The sequence below is a fragment of the Ambystoma mexicanum genome, chromosome 11, assembly GCF_040938575.1.
Source record: "Ambystoma mexicanum isolate Mex_15411 chromosome 11, UKY_AmexF1_1, whole genome shotgun sequence".
Classification (NCBI taxonomy): Eukaryota; Metazoa; Chordata; class Amphibia; order Caudata; family Ambystomatidae; genus Ambystoma; species Ambystoma mexicanum.
The window spans coordinates 250,996,887-251,016,792 of NC_090934.1; the positions used below are offsets into that span (position 1 = coordinate 250,996,887).

At 46.8% G+C, this 19,906-nt stretch overlaps 1 protein-coding gene across 1 annotated transcript in view; it reads right to left on the reverse strand.

The window, feature by feature from the left end:
* Nucleotides 1–19,906, reverse strand: part of LOC138504694 (peptide methionine sulfoxide reductase MsrA-like) — a 351,651-nt gene that overhangs the window by 180,302 nt on the left and 151,443 nt on the right. Inside the window, exon 3 of the mRNA XM_069625255.1 lies at nt 4,960–5,079. Within this exon, the coding sequence (XP_069481356.1) occupies nt 4,960–5,079 (120 nt within the window). The remainder of the gene's footprint in view (nt 1–4,959; nt 5,080–19,906) is intronic.

Here is a 19,906-nt window from a genome sequence, read left to right on the forward strand (position 1 = left end):
CTGTGTTTTATAAACAAAAAGGAGAGGGAGGGCCAGCGTTTCAAGTGGGGCGGGGCCAGCTGGGGCCAAGCCCCGGCAGGCTTTGAAATCTCGTTCTGAGGCAGGGCCCTGCCAGGGCTCACGAATCTCCCCGGGCAGCCCCGGCCGCTAGAGGACAAGGCTCATGCGCGAGAGCTTCAGACTTAAGAAAAAAATGCCCTTCATCCATAATGGTGGTTCCTGCCCCTGCGAGACATCCCTTCAAGCAAGAGATGGCCGTGGGCCGGTGCCACCATTATGGAGAGAAATGGGAGGCCACTGGAAGCAGAGGGCTTTTTTTCAAAATACAGGTTGCAGTGCCAGGGACACCTAACACCCCCCTCGTCCAGCTAAGAAAGCTGCACTCCCACTGTTGCATGGTCAGTCTGCTTTAGAAATACAAACCAGTTTGTCTCGTGTTGATGAAAAAACTCGAGCAGAAATCTCAGCTCTGCTACAAAGCCACACGTGTGCTGGTGCATGCTACCAGCTAAATGTAATGAATTGCATTCCTTTTAATGTGTTTTTCTCGGTACTCGGAAGGTTGAACACCGAATAAAAGTTGTTTGACTGACTGACTACTAGCCCCTCATTAAAAACCTGACAGGGCTGAATTAGCTTCTCACGTTGCTAGGGTTGACTACAACGTGCCATTACATGTTGTACCCCTAAACCTACGTTCCCTACAGCTCTTGAAATCTCAACGATGCAAAAACTAGCCCTTTATAAAAACAGTGTTGTTATTAAACCTGTACAATTGGTCTACACAATAAAATCACACTAATTGCATGAAAAACCATGTAAATGTTGCAACAACATTCCCTGCCTTTGTCTTTGTGTGTGGAAATGGGCAGTCACAAGGAATCCCAGCATGCCCTTTGACAATACTTTCAGCATAACGTGACCCACAAAGAGCACAAGGACCCCGAAACTGTAACCATTAGGCGCAGCAAGGAGGAGCCAACGGCATTCTCGGAGCCGGGCCCACTGCAACAAACGGAGAGGGAGAGACCATTTCAGGGGCGGCGGTCCATCCGATAGTGTTTCATGTGTACATAGGAAAACAAAGATGGCGCAGGGGCCTGAAATATGCTTGCTTTTGCCATGCACAGCTGCAATGCTGGAGCACAGCATTACAAACAGGCGTTCAGGGGTTAGAAACCACTATTCCAATCCTATTATCACACCAATGAAAAGACGCAAGTATTTACTCAGAGGGACGCGCATGGAGGGTCTAGGGCCCTCTACAAGTGGGTGGGAGGAATTGATGAGCAAGTAAGAGAAGGATTTGATGGAGGAAGAGAGATGTGGAGGAAGAGGGGGTTATGTAGAAGAAGCACAAGATAGTTGAGGGAAAATTAACAGGAGCGAGGAGGTTGGAGGAGACACCAGAGAGGAGATAATTAGGAGGTTTCAGGAGGAGGGTGAAGGAAATACTAAAGAGAGGGGAGGGTGTAAGGAGATACCAGGAAGAGGTTGAAGGACAGCTTGGATGGAGAGAATGTTGGACGGACACATCAGATGCTGGAGGGCAGACTACAGAAAGATAGAAGGTTAGAAGGAGATACCAGGAGGAAGCCGATGAACAGCGAGAGAGAGGAGGTTAGAAAGAAACACCAGGAAGAGGGTGAAAGAGGTGCTAGAGGAAGAAAGGAACGTGGTAGAAGCCAGCAGGAGGAGGATAGGAGGACACCAGAGTGGAATATGGAGACATCCCTAAGGAGGCAGGTGGAGAAAGGACTGGAGAGGGTGGAGCCATGAGACCATGGCAAAGCAGGCAGGGGTTTTATAGGAGAGGCCAAAGGTCATGCAGTGCAATAGATGGTCCTTTGAGACCCTTCAAGCTGGAAGGTGAGGGTGGGGCTTTGGGAAGGAGGTCTAGGAGCCCTCTCTAGGGAGAGATGGGAGACACTGCCAGGCAGACTCAGATTGGCAGCCTTGCGGTGGCCACTTCAGGCCTTTTCTACTCACTATCTATCCCCAGCTGTTTATGGATCTTTCAAAACTGAGCAAGAGAAGCAAAGAGCCACAGTCACTGAACTGGGGATACAAGAAAGAAGGGCGCGTGACACTTGAATACTCCAGGATTGTGAGTGCGTGTGAACTGACACTCCACCATCCCCAGGGAAGGAACTTACTGAGTTTCACCCGACAGAAAAGACTTGAAATGTTGAAGCCACCCTGTTCTTTTTCATTTTCTCAGTTTGACCCAAGCCTGTTGGTTACACACACATCTTAGTGTAGGCCTTGTGTGAACCCTATTCTGCTTCATGACCTTGTGAAGTGTCCAGGTTTAGTGTGTGGCTTTGAAGGCGGCGTTGCACTGTTATTTCTATGGGGGTGGGCCTGGGCCATACCTATCCCAGGCCCTCCTGTTGATACAACTGGCTTCTTCCCTTAGATTGGCTGGTGAGTGCGGCATAAGGCTTAGTTGGAGTGAGGTACATTTTTTGAAAGCGCCCATGTCTGTGTCACCTATGCTTTGCAAGGTAACAGTGAAACCAAACGCCTGCACGTTGAGAGTTCTTACATGAGTGTAAGAACTCATTCTGGGGGAGCGACCCTCCCCCATTTGCATTCTGTATTCTCAGGATTGTCTCTGGGACTTTTACTGCCTGGCTGCTGATCACCACCTACTCTGTGTTTTGTATATGAACGCGTCCACGTCCACTGGAAAGCATCATACACATGTCCACATCATTGAAGTCAATTATACAGGTGTGATAAGGAAATGGCACCATTTAAACACCACTCTGGTTTTGTGAACTCTAACAGCTAAAGCCGTGCACTTCAGTAAAAAACGTCTTCATATGCAAAACTAAAAGCCATGCTGTGAGACATGGTGGACAAAAGTACCCCTGTTATGTGCTGGAAGATACCATCAACCTAGATCCCGCATCGCTCCATACATGACAGCACAGTATCATTAAACAGTAGCAGGCTGTGTGTACCACTAAATGATCATGGGGTGGTTTTCAAGTTTAAACTAGTTGTGGGAACTCATTGCTTACAAATCATGTAGATGAAGGTGCACTGTGTTCAGACATTTATATTACACCAGGAGGAAGTTTACAGCTCCAATAAAACAATTTCCTTTCAGAAAACTGCTTAAAAATAACAATGGTATACCCTTAAAAGCACATCGTTTACTGTGAAAGGAGACTCTTATGGAGATGGTCTGTGCAGGTAACGGCCACAAGTGGGACGAAAAAAATATTGTCTTTAGCATGTTCAAGAGCAGGCACTGGTTGGTGATATATACAAACTACAGGCTGTGTCCCTGCTCGCATGCCATCTCCCACATTTTCATTCATTCTTTCATTTATAAAGTACTAGCGCCTAAGCGCTGTTAAAAAAATATAAAACAATAAAAAAACAAATGACGTAAAAATAATCAAGAATAGATGGTTGGGCTGGTAAATAAATGAGTTGGAATTTTAAAATAGAGCAAACAAGTGGAACGGGTGAATGTGGAGAGGGAGGAACTTCCAGTGCTTAGGAACAAGGAGTGCAATGGAGTGAAAGTGCAATTGGGCAGAGTGTGGTTTGGAAACAGCCACAAGAAAAAGAGATTGGGAGAATAGAAAGAAATGAGGTAGGAAAGACAGAGCGGAGCAAGGCATTGGAGACATTGGAAGATTAAACAAGAAAGTGAAAGAGAAGGCGAGATTCAAAGGTAAGCCAAGATAGAGTGAAGAGCAGAAGAAATCGTTGATCGAAAATGTAGGGTCAAAATGACACAGATCGACTTTTTGTAGATGAAGTAAGAGGATCTAGAGGGTTGTCCAACTCTGGACCTCGAGGGCTGGATTCCTGATGGGTTTTCAGGATATCCCACATTAATAATTATGAGGAAAAATGTGCATACATTTAGATTCATTGTATACAAATGTATCTCATGAATATTAATAAGGGGTATCCTTAAAACCCGGCATGGATCTGGCCCTCGAGGCCTGGAGTTGGGCAACCGGCCCTGATATGCGGGAAGAGCAATTGAAAGGGAAGAACAGTAGAAAAGCCAAGAAAAAACAAAGGCTGAGGCAAGAATTTTAGTGGCAGTAATGGAAAGAACAGGCCACATTATTATGGATGTTGAATAATTAGAAATGGCAGCTTCAAGTTATAGCAGATATATGAGCAAAAAAAGTGAGAGAAGAATCAAAGATCACGCCTAGTTTAAGTGCAGAGGTGGGAAAGGAAAACAGTTGCAGGTGACGGGGAGAAGAGGAGGATGGGAAGAACAGGACTTCAGTTTTGGAGGGGGGTGTTAAGTGCAAGTAGCATGAATGCATCCATTGTTGGATGTGAAGCAGACAGGCCGACCAAGAAGAGTGAAGAGTATCTGGAAACTGGAGAAGGAAAGAAACGCGTGTGACTCATGAGCATGAAAGTGAAATGGAAACTGAAATCCCCTCCACAATGTGACCCTCAGAAGGAAGTCTGCCCCAGACACAGCAAACGCCACTGTTTCGGATGAGGTACAGGTTACACACACGTATAGAGGTTATTCATGCTAATATGGCAGATCTTGTACAGGGCCTCCTCAGGTAATTAGTGCCTGCACATTCGTGAGGATTTGCCCCCCGCATCTGAATACCACAGGCGATTTGCACCCAAGCGCCCTGTCTAGGTAACACATGTAAAGTGTTTATATAAAGAAACCCTATTCGATGGAAGGGTTTCGATGCATAAACACTTTGCACTGTATGTATGGGAATTCGATGAATCATTTTTCGATGGAAATGACTCGATGCATCTAATTCTCGATGCAAAGAATTTGATGCAAAGACTAGTAACCATTGCTGTATTGCTGCGGTAATGGTGTGACGGCTCCATTCCTCACCACTCCTGTTCCATGCCCTTCCCCCCAACTGCACACCCCATTAGGCCTTACTAAAGCAGACATAGAGATACTGTGCCAGGGAAAAACTGGAACCTTACCTGTGCACACTTCCTCATAGGTGGGGTTTGGGGTGAATCCCCCGGCGTACCCCACCTGGGTGGAGATCACTCCAGGTTGCTGCCAGAGCTTCTTCTCCACACCCCAGAAGCATCCCATACCTGAGGGAGAAAAGGAAAGGAACTGTGAGCCAAGGAAGACACTGAGAAATGGAGGGATGGAGAATGAAGAGGGAGAGACATGGAGAAGGAGGTAAAGAGAGGAATGTGCAGAGAGGGAAGTGAGAAAGATGGGCTGAAGTGTGGGTGTGAGTGAACGCGGGAATTGAGATGGGGAGTATCCCCAGCCAACAGTGGTAGAGAGAGGGAGGATCGAGGGAGGGGGGAGTGAAGTAGGGAGGGAATGCAGAAGGGACAGGAAGAGAGGAGTGCAATGTGGCACATTGTAGAAGATAAGCATAGATGATGGCTGGTGGAGAGAAGTAATAGCCAGGTGAAGAGAGGAAGAATAGTGGATGCAGTGAAAGTGAGAAGGGTGGGAGAAATAGGGAGATCAGAGGTAGCGATGGAGGGTAGAGAGAAGGAATAGAGGTAGGGAGTGATGACAAAGGAGACGCAACAGTGACAGAATAAGTGGAGGAGGTAGAGAGGGTAAAACTATGGAGCAAAGTATCAGGTCATCGCGGGTCGGATGCTACAACATCAAGGTAGAGGATCATTTTCCTTATTCTGGCTGAAATAATTAAAATAGATCCTACTCATCTGAGCCTTGTCCTCACAGACCATTTAATTCCCTGCCCAGGGGATTACTAGTCCCCCTATCGCCGCACCACTTTCTGTCTGGCCTCAGCCAAAGGAAGTGGGGTTGGTGATAAGTAGCAGCCACTTTTGCGCCTTCCTTCATAATCCCGAATTATGGTATTGTTATATAGTGCCTATACACAGGCAAGTGTTTCAAACCGCTCAAGTAGGGTAAAACATGGGGAAAAAAACAAAAGTCACTCAGAGCCCTTGAAAATCTGAGACGATAATAGTCTGCACAGGCAGAGTAAGTGCGTAAAAAGTACATTTAACATTATGGGATATAGCAAATAGGCCTGACTGCGATTCTGTCACTTTAACAGTGCAATTAGGGCTGAGGACTAGGGAGAAACAGACAGGCGATCTTCAGGCATGGAGCGTACGGATTGAGCAAGTGCACAGAGGGTCACAGGGAGGGGAGGATCAAGTGCACCAAGTCGGTTGAGACTGGGGTAAGTGCTGAGAGAGTCACTCTCTTAGGTTAATTTCTCAGTGCATTGAGTGTGGGTGGGGTGTAGGGCCCTGATGCAAGTGCGAGAGAGGACTGGCGGCGGTGCCGGGCACCGGTGAGACTCTGAGGTACACCATGCGGCCAGTCAGCATGCTGTGAGGAAAAGGAGGGAGAGAGGAACCATGATCATGGTGGGAGTCCATGGGCAACTTCAGATTTGTTCGATCAGCCGATGGGGTCATCTCACAAGGCATCCTGACCTTGCTAATTCTTGAACTTAGTTTCGGAACCATCAGTGTTCATGGCCTGCGTATCCTTGTGTTCATTTAGCTCTCCTTTTGCTTCTTCTCCCAGGGTTCAGCGTTTCTTAAAGTGTGATGCATTCCCTGGGATCCTACAGTGTGTGGTATCTTCATATATCATTGTCCCTTTCAGTCCTCTTATTATGGGTGGAGTGAGATCAAATGGAATGTCTGACTTTCTGTTCTGGATATTTGGATTTCTTGATCTCCTCCATTCAAGCTTGAAGCTTTTGCTCCTCACTGCCAATCGACATAGTCCTTCATCTTTTCCGGGGCTTCTTCACTTCGAACCCGCATGATTTCATATCCACGAGCTGTACGCCGTGCTCTTTGCGGTAGTCTTCTTCTTGGCTTGCAGCCCCATCAAAGCTCTGGCAATGGCTTAGGTATCCACTCAGCATTTTGCACAGTGCTTGATTTGACACCTCACCCGCTTCTCTTCTTTGAACTGTCTTTGTTGATGGTGCTCATCAAACTCGCCACCATCCCATTTCCTTATTTTCCTGTGCACTTTGAGAAGTTTGGGAAGTCGCTCCACTCAAGGACGAGCCATTGCCTGTCTTCACCACCTCGGCATTCCACACAATGGAAAGGCTTAATCTAGTATAGTAGTGGTAGGAGAGTTCCTGCCACCATCAATGCCATCTGCATCACTACAGAAACCTTGATTACTGATCCACCGTTACCAGTAAGTGTTTAACAGACTTCATTGGTGCAAAGAAGTCAACAACCACTACTTCCAGGACCATTTCAGGCAAATCTGAAAAGCACAGGAGTTATGAATGGGCCTGCCTATTAGTTCTCTGGCAGAAGTGGCGTGCCCCCATTGCTTTCCTGACCATGGGAACCGGTGTTGGGAGCCACATGGTATACAAGATTTGCTTGTTGTTCTTTTCAATGCCAAGACATCCTTTCTGTGCACTGTCAATTATTTGCTGTTATGGCACCTTTGGAATAATCATTCATGATCTTAGCGGGGGTCTTCTTGTGTCTCAGATAGTACCTTCTGCATGTTCTTGAATGAGCTTATTTCTTCATTTCCCACATTTGCCAGATATTGTCTGGCATCTCTGGTATTGCTTCGTTGGTGAGCACTCCCCATTTTCCTGATCGTTCCTAGTGTCAGATCCTTCTTTGTGCTATTGGCAGTTTGGTCTAGCATGATGAGGAGTGTGTCCGCTCCTTTCATCATGAAGTTGATATACTCCTCAGCCGGCGAATTTTGTGTTTTAGATTTCTCTAGTGCATGTCAGCATGTAGTCTACTGGGTGGTATTCTTTTGGGTTGGGGTCACTATTTTGTGGGTTTTCTTTCTTCAACTCCATTTTTGCTCATTTACTGCTTCGCTGTTTGGGAGTGGTCGCCTGACAACTCTCCCTCCCATTGCATAGTAGCCACCCCTGCAACCACTGTCATTTATTTTGTTAATGGGATGCTAAATCCTTTACCGGTGAAGCATTTCCCATCCCCATCGCCCTGTGGGGGATACCGATGCTCCCCCCTACAGGAGATGGAGATACAGCTAAAACCTGGAGTGCGGTGGAAAATCCACGTGGCCAGCGATTTGTATATAGAGGGCCGTTTTGTGGAATGGGAGTTATTGAGGATAGCTGTGGGGGGCAGCCCATTGCAAGCACTGAACTATTTGCGAATGAGAGCTGTGATTCAGGCACATTGGCCCGCATTTGCGGATGAACCTCCAAGGCATCCATGCTTGTCATACATTTTACAAAGGTCTACGGATAAGAAAAGTATCTCTGTATTACACAAACTGGCACAGTCTATAAATACTGGTACTGCAAGAGCTATACTCTCCAGGTGGGGTGGGGACCTCTAGGTAGAATTCACTGACTCTCAATGGAGGACGCATTGCTCATTGTCGAAGGGGGTGTCATTGAACTCGAAGTACAGACTCATACACTTCAAGGTTTTGAATAGACTATATTACACCCTTCAAGACTGAACCTGTTTCGGACAGATGGGGTCAATGTATGCCCCAGATATAGGGATGAAAATGCTCACTTGCCACATATGACATGGTCCTGCCCGAAACTGTGTGAATATTCGGACGTTGTTAAAACCACATTGTCTGATGTGCTGGGGAGACAAACTAAAACCAAAAAAGTGATTGGTGGAAGGTTTTGAATTCATCTAAGCCTGATCTGCATATGGTCTTTCCCCTTCTGTAATGGCTTGGCAAGCAGAGAATGATGGTCTGGAGGGTTGCCCAGAGCAATGCCAGAGGTTAAGATTCATTCTAAACCTTCCAGCCATCACCTCTTTGTTTTTGCTTTGTTACCCCGAGCAAGACAGGTATGCCCAGACGTGGGTCCCGTGCCTGCTGGGCCTAGAGACCCAAGCTACCTTTCACTGATGAGGCCCAACAAGGCTGAAACCTGTCTGGGGATGCTTGTGGTCTCATGCAGAAGGGATGTGGCCTAGCGGTTCAGGCTGGACTGCCCCTTTTGGGGTGGGATCAAGCCTGATTTGCATATGGTCTTTCCCCTTCTGCAATGCCTTGGCAGGCGAAGAACGATGGTCTGGAGGTTAGCCCAGAGCAATGCCATAGGTTAAGATACATTAGAAAGCTTCCAGCCGTCACCACTTTGTTTTTGCTTTGTTACCCTGAGAGTGACAGGTATGCCCAGTAGTAGGTCTCTCGTCTGCTGGGCCTAGAGACCCAAGCTACTCCTCAATGATGAGGCACAACAAGGCTGAAACATGTCTTGGGATGCTTGTGGTCTCGTGCAGAAGTGATGTGGTTTAGCAGTTGGGGCCGTACTATCCCTTTTGGGGTGGGACCAATCCTGATTGGCATATGGTCTTTCACCTTCTGTAATGGCTTGGCAGGCAACCAACAATGATCTGGAGGGTTGCCCAGAACAATGTCAGAGATTAAGGTTAATTCTAAACCTTCCAGCTATCTTTGTTTTTGACATGTTGGGGAGACAGTTGGACCTATCAGCATGTAACTGTATACTCGGCTATACTGGCCGAATGGGTGCAACCCAGCAGAGTCTTGAACTTGGGTTTACTGCTGGCTAACAGGGCTATCCGCATGAGATGGACACATAAACAACCTCCCACGAGAGAGATGTGGTTGAGGGACATTGTCTGGGCAAGTTACACTAATAAACTCTATATTATCTTACTGCCAAGCATCACACCTAAAGACATATGGTCTTACTTCTGGGGCGTACTTAGCAGAGGTTGACCCATCCACATGATGTGAATTGTCAGTACCCCCAATTGCAATGATCCATGTTTATATGAGTGTACCTTCCAAGATTGTATTAAGGTTTGGTCATGCTTCTGAACTCAATATGAGTTAATGTTGACAACATATTCCAAGTGTAATAAATAAACAGTTTAAAAAATAAATAACCTAGAGTACACAAATCCTTTGACCCTCACACTAATATACACAACAAAATGATATGAGGAATGTTTGGCTGTCTTCAGTTCAATAAAACAATATACCAATTCAAAGGGAAAGGTTTTAGAAAGTACTCCTTGTAACCAGGGTTGGGCCCCTTCTGCCAGGATAAATTCAGGAATACTCTGCTGTCATGTTAAAAATTACCTATGCTACTCTAGTATATGTATTTCTCCAACAATATCACTATCTTGTAGCGCATGATCATGGTGAAATTACCTGAGTTCTTTACCAGTACCGTGGGGACCTGCACAAACACGTGTACCATAGATGGGATGGAGGAGGGCGGTTCTTCATCTTCTCATATTCAATGATGCACTTGCTGTTTAACCTGGCTCTGGTGTCAATTATAAATGTTGTGTTGTGAGTCCCCACCAAGGGGTCTATGTCATTGCTTACATCTTCTTCTTTCATCATGTATGTAGGTATCATTGTCATCAGTGCTTTCTTTGTCTGTTGATATCACCTCAGTATGTGCTTCTTTGCTGTTAATGCGGATGATTATTATTTTGTCGTCATCTTGTTTCCTTCTACTGGTACCTTGTTGAGGCTTGCAAAGTGATTATTTGTGGCAGCTGTGGAACTTGAGGCCCATTGCTAGACAGGGTCCAGCATGCCAGAATAACTGCTCAAATGGGTAGCATTCACTGTTTTGATATCATGTGTTCTTCTATTTGCATGTTTGGTGTCATACGTTCTTCTGTTTGTTCTTTACTTGCTTTCCTTCACTTGTTCTATATTTCTAGCACCTGCCCACAGGTTCTTGCTCACCATTTTTCCATTTGGGGTACTTGTGCTTGGTACATGCTTTTGTTCTTGCTATGGCAAGGGTATTGGCAGCTGCCATGGGTTCTCTTAGATGTCATTTCCTTAGCTTCTGCAATGGAGGAGTTGTGAAATGTGCAGTGAGCTACTAGCTTGCAGGCAGTTGCTGTGAATGACTCTATGAATTCCCTTTGTTGGTGGAAGGCTGTGTTGAACGTGTACAATTTCTGGTCATGGATTGTTTGAGACTCAAAGTACCCACATAGACACTAGGGGTGTACCAAGCTTCGGTTTCAAGTGAGTATTCGGCAAGAGTTCAGCTGAAATCCAGATATTCGGCTTTGGCGGAAGACGAAGTCCACCTTCTGTGATTGGCTATCATCTAAGATGATAACCAATCACAGAGAGTGGCAATCTAATGGGCAAGGCTGAGGCAGCTAATAAGCAACTATCTTATTGGCTGCTGAAGCCTGACCCCCGCAGCACTTGCTCACAGAGAGCCTACAAGTATTACCTTTGGTGATGATCTGTGAGCGAAAAAAACGTCAGGGGAAGGCTACAGCAGCCAATCAGATGCTTGCTTGTTAGCTGTTGCAGCCTCCCCCCTGCAGTATTTTGACAACAGGGATTTACTCACAGATAGCCTACAAGGATTACCTTTGGTGATGCTCTGTGAGCGAAAAAAACGTCAGGGGAAGGCTACAGCAGCCAATCAGCTGCTTGCTTGTTAGCTGTTGCAGCCTCCCCCCTGCAGTATTTTGTCAACAGGGTTTTACTCACAGAGAGTCTATAAGGAAATCCATCGAGGCTCTCTGTGAGCAAAATATATTCTGCACACCAGAGAGGTGGCGTTATTTAAACACCACCCTCTCTGGTGTGCAGAATATATTTTGCTCATGGGGCGTCTCCAAGGATTAACTTTGAAAATGCTCCGTGAGCAAAATACTGCAGAGGGAGGGCTGAAGCAGCCAATGGGCTGCTTGCTTGTTGGCTGCTGCAGCCTCCACCAGCAGTATTTTGACAACAGGGTTTTACTCACGGAGAGTCTACAAAGGAAATCTTTGAAGACATCTTTGAAGACTCTCTGTGAGCAAAATACATTCTGCACACCAGGGGAGGTGGTGTTAACATAACATCACTTCACTGGTGTGCAGAATGTATTGCCATAACGGGCCTCCACCTGTATCTTAAATTTTTTGCGAATGGCGTACCATTACCTCCACGTCCACTATTCCTCGTCCCAGTACTTACTTCATGAGGCCCCTGCCTCCGACACAGGACCTTCTTCTATTTCTTTAAATTCCTATAACTCCTCCCCCACATCCACGTCACTCAGTTTAATTTTTCCTGCCTCCGGCAGGTTGGACTTTTTCTTCCCGGTGCAGGGCACTGGGGAGCACCGATTGCTGGCCCCCTGGGGGGGGGCTGTGTGGCGGGGCCCTCGGCTCCCTCAGGTGCGGCGCTGCTCCTGGGCCACCTGCGGGGCTTGGGGTCACAGTTGAGCGGGATTGCCTCGCTCGGTTCTTTGCTGGGCTCCGGACCGCAGCGTGAACATTGTGTCCCAGGTCCTGCATGGCCTGGGGGAAGGTAAGGAGAGGGGAGGACTGGGCTTGATGTTTTTCCCCTCTCCCCCTGTTTTTGGCCATCTTGATTCAACAGGCCTTTTCCTCGTGCTCTGTGTACACATCTTTATTGGAAATGATGGAAAGCACTTGGCAGTATGGGCTAGCCTTCCCTTTTTTTGTGTGGCCTCTCTGCTTCTTGTCGTGGGGTGACAGTGGCAGAGAGTCTTTGAAAGTGCGGGAGCTCTGTTCTGTCGCAGGCATGTCACATACCACCCGCTCCTCAGACACACACAGCACAGGATGCACTGGATGTTAGCTGCATTCTCTGGGCGAAGGTAAGGAGAGGGGAGGACTGTGCTTGATATTTTTCCCCTCTCCTGCTGGTATGGTCATCTTGACTCCTTCAACATGCCGTTTCCTCGTGCTTTGTGTACACATCTTTGTTGGAAATGATGGAAAGCACTTGGCAGTATGGGCTAGCCTTCCCTTTTTTTGTGTGGCCTCTCTGCTTCTTGTCGTGGGGTGACAGTGGCAGAGAGTCTTTGAAAGTGCGGGGGCTCTGTTCTGTCGCAGGCATGTCACATACCACCCGCTCCTCAGACACACACAGCACAGGATGCACCGTATGTTAGCTGCATTCTCTTGGGGAAGGTAAGGAGAGGGGAGGACTGTGCTTGATATTTTTCCCCTCTCCTGCTGGTATGGCCATCTTGACTCCTTCAACATGCCGTTTCCTCGTGCTCTGTATACACATCTTTATTGGAAATAATGGAAAGCACTTGGCAGTATGGCCTAGCCTTCCCTTTTTGTTGTGAGGCCTCTCTGCTTCTTGTCGTGGGGTGACAGTGGCAGAGAGTCTTTGAAAGTGCTGGGGCTCTGTTCTGTCACAGGCATGTCACATACTACCCGCTCCTCAGACACACGCAGCCCAGGATGCACCGGATGTTGGCTGCATTCTTTGCGTGCAGCCTGTGAAAACGGCGCAGATTTGGACGTGTCTGCAAGCGGCCTGAAGGGTACCGGCCTGGCATAGTCTACACTTTGGGTTCGAGTCTCTGCGGTGCTGACTCGGCATTTCATCCTTCCTAGACCGACGCATTGGAACGATTTAGAGCTTGGGGCTACCAGCTACTGGTACAGGGCTCAAGCCACCTCTCAGTAATGTGGCGAGTTAGTGGTGTGTTTGGGTCTGTGCTAGCTATGGACGCAGACTCCTTGTCCTGTCCTCTTCCTCTGAACTGCACGAGGGAAGGTCAAAGGAGATGATTTTCTTTTCCCTTGTCCGGCATGGAATTATAGAAAATGCATCATGGAAGTAATGGCCATTCAGAGGGTTCCCAGTGTCTCTTCTTTTAGGGCCTAGGTCCTCTGGTGCTGACGTGTTGCTTTCACGCCTCCTCTCAGACTTGTGGGAAGTGATATGGCACATGGTGGCACATGTCTGTGCTTAGAGGGGTTCTCAGAGCCCCTGGTGCCGGTGGAGGGGGATGTCACTTCAGTGGGTTTTTCCAGTGTAGGAATACCCCAGGTGGGGGGTTGCCTTTGATGTCTGCTATCCGGGATGGATTGCTTTGCCCTGCTTTGTGACAGTACTCTGTCCTTTTGACGCCAGCCTGGTGGCTCCTCTGTCGGTTGGGGGGGCCCTGGTCTGCTGGACTTCTGGGCTGTCCTGTATCTTCCTTTTGATAAATCGGATCTTTTTGTGGGCTGACAAGCATGCTGTTATATTGTGGCGCAGGCATGCTTCAACGTCCTGTGATTTTCCTCTGGTGCAAGTGCAGTGACTGGCGGTTTTCCCTGGCTCCTCATCTCTATCTTCTCAGAGGTGTATGGACCGGTGGGGTTCGGCTTCCTGGGTAATGGGCTCCTTCCGGAGGGGGGTATCGGTTGCAGTTCCTGTCTCCTCCTGTCCAGGTTTGCATGGTTAGGACTTTGGTACCCAGCTCACGGTCCAAGTAGTTGGCCATGGGATCCGTTCTCTAGGAAGGATTGTTGTGGGTTACCGTCTTGCCCGTTCCTCTCCCTGTTCAGGGTCAAGTTTTCTACTTGCGGGTGTTTCTGGTCCCTATGCCTTCTAGGATGTGTCAACTGCTTATGGGTCTCAAGACCCTGCACTGCTTGTCCGGACGTCTGGGGAGAGTGTACTCTGGATGTTGTGCAGGGGGGGCGCTTGCTGGCTGGTCTGGGCTGGGTTCTCAGAAGGCAGTGTGTCTCGGCTCGCCTGTTGCTGAAGTTATGGGGCACGTGGCGTCTTGCGTTTTTTCGGTTCCTTGAGCCCGTCTTCGGTTATGTCCCCTGGTGTCTTATACTCTCTCCCACTGGTTTCCGACGTCTCGCTTTCGTAGTTGTGTTTTCGGTGTCCCCAGCGCTGCGAGTCTCCCTGCTGTGGTGGCGGTGGGTTTCAGGTCTACATGCTGAGGTGTGCATGGTCCATCCTCCTGTGGCCTCTCTTACTACCAACGCCAGCAGAAAGGGTCTACATTGGGGGTCCTCTCAGCTCAAGGGTTGTGAGATCTGGGGAGAGCCGGCGATCATCCAATTGACAAGAGTTGTGCCATTGTCCAAGCTCTGGTGTACTACAAGGAGTTGCTGGACGGTCGGCGGTTTTGATCTGATCGGACAATACGACGGCCTTGGCATATGTCAACTGCAAAAGGGGTTCCGGCTGTTCCTTGACTGCTCTGGCAGCGCTGATAGGCACCTGGGAGAAATCTCATCTGGTGTCTCTGGTGGCCTCACGTATCAGAAGGGTGGACAATGTTCAAGCGGATCTTCTCAGATGCCGGTTTTCACTCCTCGGCGGTCTTTGCAGTGACCTGTGTCAGATTAGGGTCCCCGGTTCTAGACCTGTTTGCATCCCCGGCCTCAGCAGAAGTTCGCCTCTTCTGCTCTCGGTTTCAGGCCGGGGGATTGGGGAATGGACGCCCTCTCTGTACAGTGGCCTTGGGGTTTTCCTTTATGCCTTTCCGCCTATTCCCCTTCTGCCCCGGGTGGTTTGGCGCATCAGAGTGTCCAGGGTGACTGTGCTGTTGTTAGCTCAGTTCTGGTCCCGCCAGAGTTGGCTCCCCTCTCTGTTGGAGCTTCGGTCCTAGGAACCTTGGCTGATTCCGAGGTGGCCGTGTCCCCTTCAAGGGGATCTGCGGTTGGAATTCCACTGGATGCAATGAGCAGTGTGGCTATTGCTCAGTCTAGGTTGATATCTCAGGGGTTCTCAGATCCTGTAGTTGAGTACATAATGGATGCTCTTAGACCCTCCACTCTGAAGGTGTTCTGATAAAGGGCCTCCCCCTTGGGATCTCCCTCTTGTATTACGGTTCCTTCAAGGGCCTCCTTTTGAGCCCTTTTCCGAGATTGTTACACTGAAATCTGCTTTTCTTATTGCCTTCGCTTCTGCCCGTAGGCTTGGGGAGATTGGGGCTCTCTTATGTCACCCTCCTTTCCTGAGGGTGCTGCCAGACTCGGTGCTGCTGAGGTGTGGTCCGAAGTTCCTCCCTTAAGTTGTATCTCGGTTTTCATACCTCTCAGGATCTGGTTCTCCCTGACTTCTTTCATGATCCGAGAATGCATGAGGAGGTGGCTTGGCTTAACATTATGTCCGGCGGGACGTGTTGGAGTATTTGGCTAGGTTTGCTTTTTCCCACCAATCTGATAGTCTTCTGATTGCTTGTGGTCCGGCTGGGGCTGGGCAAAACGCATCTGTGGTTTCCATTTTCCGATGGTTCCGGGTTGTGATCCCAGTGCCTATATGGCTTTTGGCCTGCCTGTGCCTGCGCACGATCAGGGGCGGTCCGCCAGGGGTTTGGCGGCTTCCTGGGCCGATGCAAGGAGGGTTTTTCTCTGCAAGAGATTTGTATGGCTGCCGCCTTGGCTGGTCTAGGAATTTCCATCAACCGCTATGGGTTGAGTTTCTCCCACTCGGGGGGTTGGTTCCTTCGTGGTTGGAGTTTTATCTGTGGGGATGTGAATTAAGAGTTATTGTGGGTGTGTTTGCTGCACTGTTTTTAGCTCTGTTTCTCATTGGGACCTTTTCCCCGTTGCTGCTTTGGTATACCTCATGAAGTAAGTACTGGGACGAGGAAGAGTGGACGTGGAGGTAATGCTCTGATTACTTACCAGTAATCTTCATTACTCCTAGTCCTACTCTTCCTCGTCACAGTACTGACGACCCTCCTCACCCTCCCTGCGGGGAAGGTCCCATGCTCTGGCTTGGTAATATGAAACTGAGTGACGTGGATGTGGGGGAGGAGTTATAGGAATTTAAAGAAATAGAAGAAGGTCCTGTGTCGGAGGCAGGGGCCTCTTGAAGTAAGCACTGTGACGAGGAAGAGTAGGACTAGGAGTAATGAAGATTACCGGTAAGTAATCAGAGCATTCTCCTATAGATACACGAACATTTTCTGATCGGCTTAATAATTATGAAATAATTATTAAACCGATCAGAAAATATTCATGTACTCATAGGAAAGTGCTGCACAATTTCCATAACGTGCCTCCAGCAGTATATTAACTTTAATCTACTGCTGCATTATATAATATACTGCCGGAGGCAGCATACTTCTAGCAATATATAATATACTGCTGGAGGCAGCATACTACTAGCAGTACATAATATACTGCCGGAGGAAGCATACGTCTAGCAGTATATAATATACTGCCGGAGGCAGCATACTTCTAACAATATATAATATACTGCCGGAGGCAGCATACTTCTAGCAATATATAATATACTGCTGGAGGCAGCATACTTCTAGCAGTATATAATATACTGCCGGAGGCAGCATACTTCTAGCAATATATAATATACTGCTGGAGGCAGCATACTTCTAGCAGTATATAATTTACTGGTGGGAGGCAGCATACTTCTAACAATATATAATATACTGCCGGAGGCAGCATACTTCTAGCAATATATAATATACTGCTGGAGGCAGCATACTTCTAGCAGTATATAATATACTGCCGGAGGCAGCATACTTCTAGCAATATATAATATACTGCTGGAGGCAGAATACTTCTAGCAGTATATAATTTACTGGTGGGAGGCAGCATACTTCTAACAATATATAATATACTGCCGGAGGCAGCATACTTCTAGCAGTATATAATATACTGCTGGAGGCAGCAAACTTCTAGAAGTATATAATATACTGCCGGAGGCAGCATACTTCTAGCAAAAAATATAATATACTGCTGGAGGCAGCATACTTCTAGCAGTATATAATTTACTGGTGGGAGGCAGCATACTTCTAGCAGTATATACTATACTGCTGGAGGCAGCATACTTCTAGCAATATATAATATACTGCCGGAGGCAGCATACTTCTAGCAGTATATAATTTACTGGCGGGAGGCAGCATACTTCTAACAGTATATACTATACTGCCGGAGGCAGCATACTTCTAGCAGTATATACTATACTGCCGGAGGCAGCATACTTCTAGCAGTATATAATTTACTGGTGAGAGGCAGCATACTTCTAACAATATATAATATACTGCATGAGGCAGCATACTTCTAGCAGTATATAATATACTGCTGGAGGCAGCATACCTCTAGCAGTATATACTATACTGCTGGAGGAAGCATACTTCTAGCAGTATATACTATACTGCCGGAGGCAGCATACTTCTAGCAGTATATAATTTACTGGTGAGAGGCAGCATACTTCTAACAATATATAATATACTGCTGGAGGCAGCATACTTCTAGCAATATATAATATACTGCCGGAGGCAGCATACTTCTAGCAGTATATCATTTACTGGTGAAAGGCAGCATACTTCTAACAATATATAATATACTGCTGGAGGCAGCATACTTCTAGCAGTATATACTATACTGCCGGAGGCAGCATACTTCTAGCAGTATATAATTTACTCGTGAGAGGCAGCATACTTCTAACAATATATAATATACTGCTGGAGGCAGCATACTTCTAGCAGTATATAATATACTGCTGGAGGCAGCATACCTCTAGCAGTATATACTATACTGCTGGAGGAAGCATACTTCTAGCAGTACATAATATACTGCTGGAGGCAGCATACTTCTAGCAATATATAATATACTGCTGGAGGCAGCATACTTCTAGCAGTATATACTATACTGCTGGAGGCAGCATACTTCTAGCAGTATATACTATACTGCTGGAGGCAGCATACTTCTAGCAGTATATAATTTACTGGTGAGAGGCAGCATACTTCTAACAATATATAATATACTGCTGGAGGCAGCATACTTCTAGCAGTATATAATATACTGCTGGAGGCAGCATACCTCTAGCAGTATATACTATACTGCTGGAGGAAGCATACTTCTAGCAGTATATAATATACTGCTGGAGGCAGCATACTTCTAGCAGTATATAATATACTGCTGGAGGCAGCATACTTATAGCAATATATAATATACTGTTGGAGGCAGCATACTTCTAGCAGTATATAATTTACTGGTGGGAGGCAGCATACTTCTAACAATATATAACATACTGCCAGAGGCAGCAGACTTCTAGCAGTATATACTATACTGCTGGAGGCAGCATACTTCTAGCAATATATAACATACTGCCGGAGGCAGCATACTTCTAGCAGTATATAATATACTGCTGGAGGCAGCATACTTCTAGCAATATATAATATACTGCCGGAGCCAGCATACTTCTAGCAGTATATAATTTACTGGTGGGAGGCAGCATACTTCTGGCAATATATAATATACTGGTGGGAGGCAGCATACTTCTAACAATATATAATATACTGCCGGAGGCAGCATACTTCTAGCAGTATATACTATACTGCTGGAGGCAGCATGCTTCTAGCAATATATAATATACTGCTGGAGGCAGCATACTTCTAGCAATATATAATATACTGCCGGATGCAGCATACTTCTAACAATATATAATATACTGCCGGAGGCAGCATACTTCTAGCAATATATAATATACTGCCGGAGGCAGCATACTTCTAGCAGTATATACTATACTGCCGGAGGCAGCATACATCTAGCAGTATATAATTTACTGGTGAGAGGCAGCATACTTCTAACAATATATAATATACTGCATGAGGCAGCATACTTCTAGCAGTATATAATATACTGCTGGAGGCAGCATACCTCTAGCAGTATATACTATACTGCTGGAGGAAGCATACTTCTAGCAGTATATACTATACTGCCGGAGGCAGCATACTTCTAGCAGTATATAATTTACTGGTGAGAGGCAGCATACTTCTAACAATATATAATATACTGCTGGAGGCAGCATACTTCTAGCAATATATAATATACTGCCGGCCGGAGGCAGCATACTTCTAGCAGTATATCATTTACTGGTGAAAGGCAGCATACTTCTAACAATATATAATATACTGCTGGAGGCAGCATACTTCTAGCAGTATATACTATACTGCCAGAGGCAGCATACTTCTAGCAGTATATAATTTACTCATGAGAGGCAGCATACTTCTAACAATATATAATATACTGCTGGAGGCAGCATACTTCTAGCAGTATATAATATACTGCTGGAGGCAGCATACCTCTAGCAGTATATACTATACTGCTGGAGGAAGCATACTTCTAGCAGTACATAATATACTGTTGGAGGCAGCATACTTCTAGCAATATATAATATACTGCTGGAGGCAGCATACTTCTAGCAGTATAT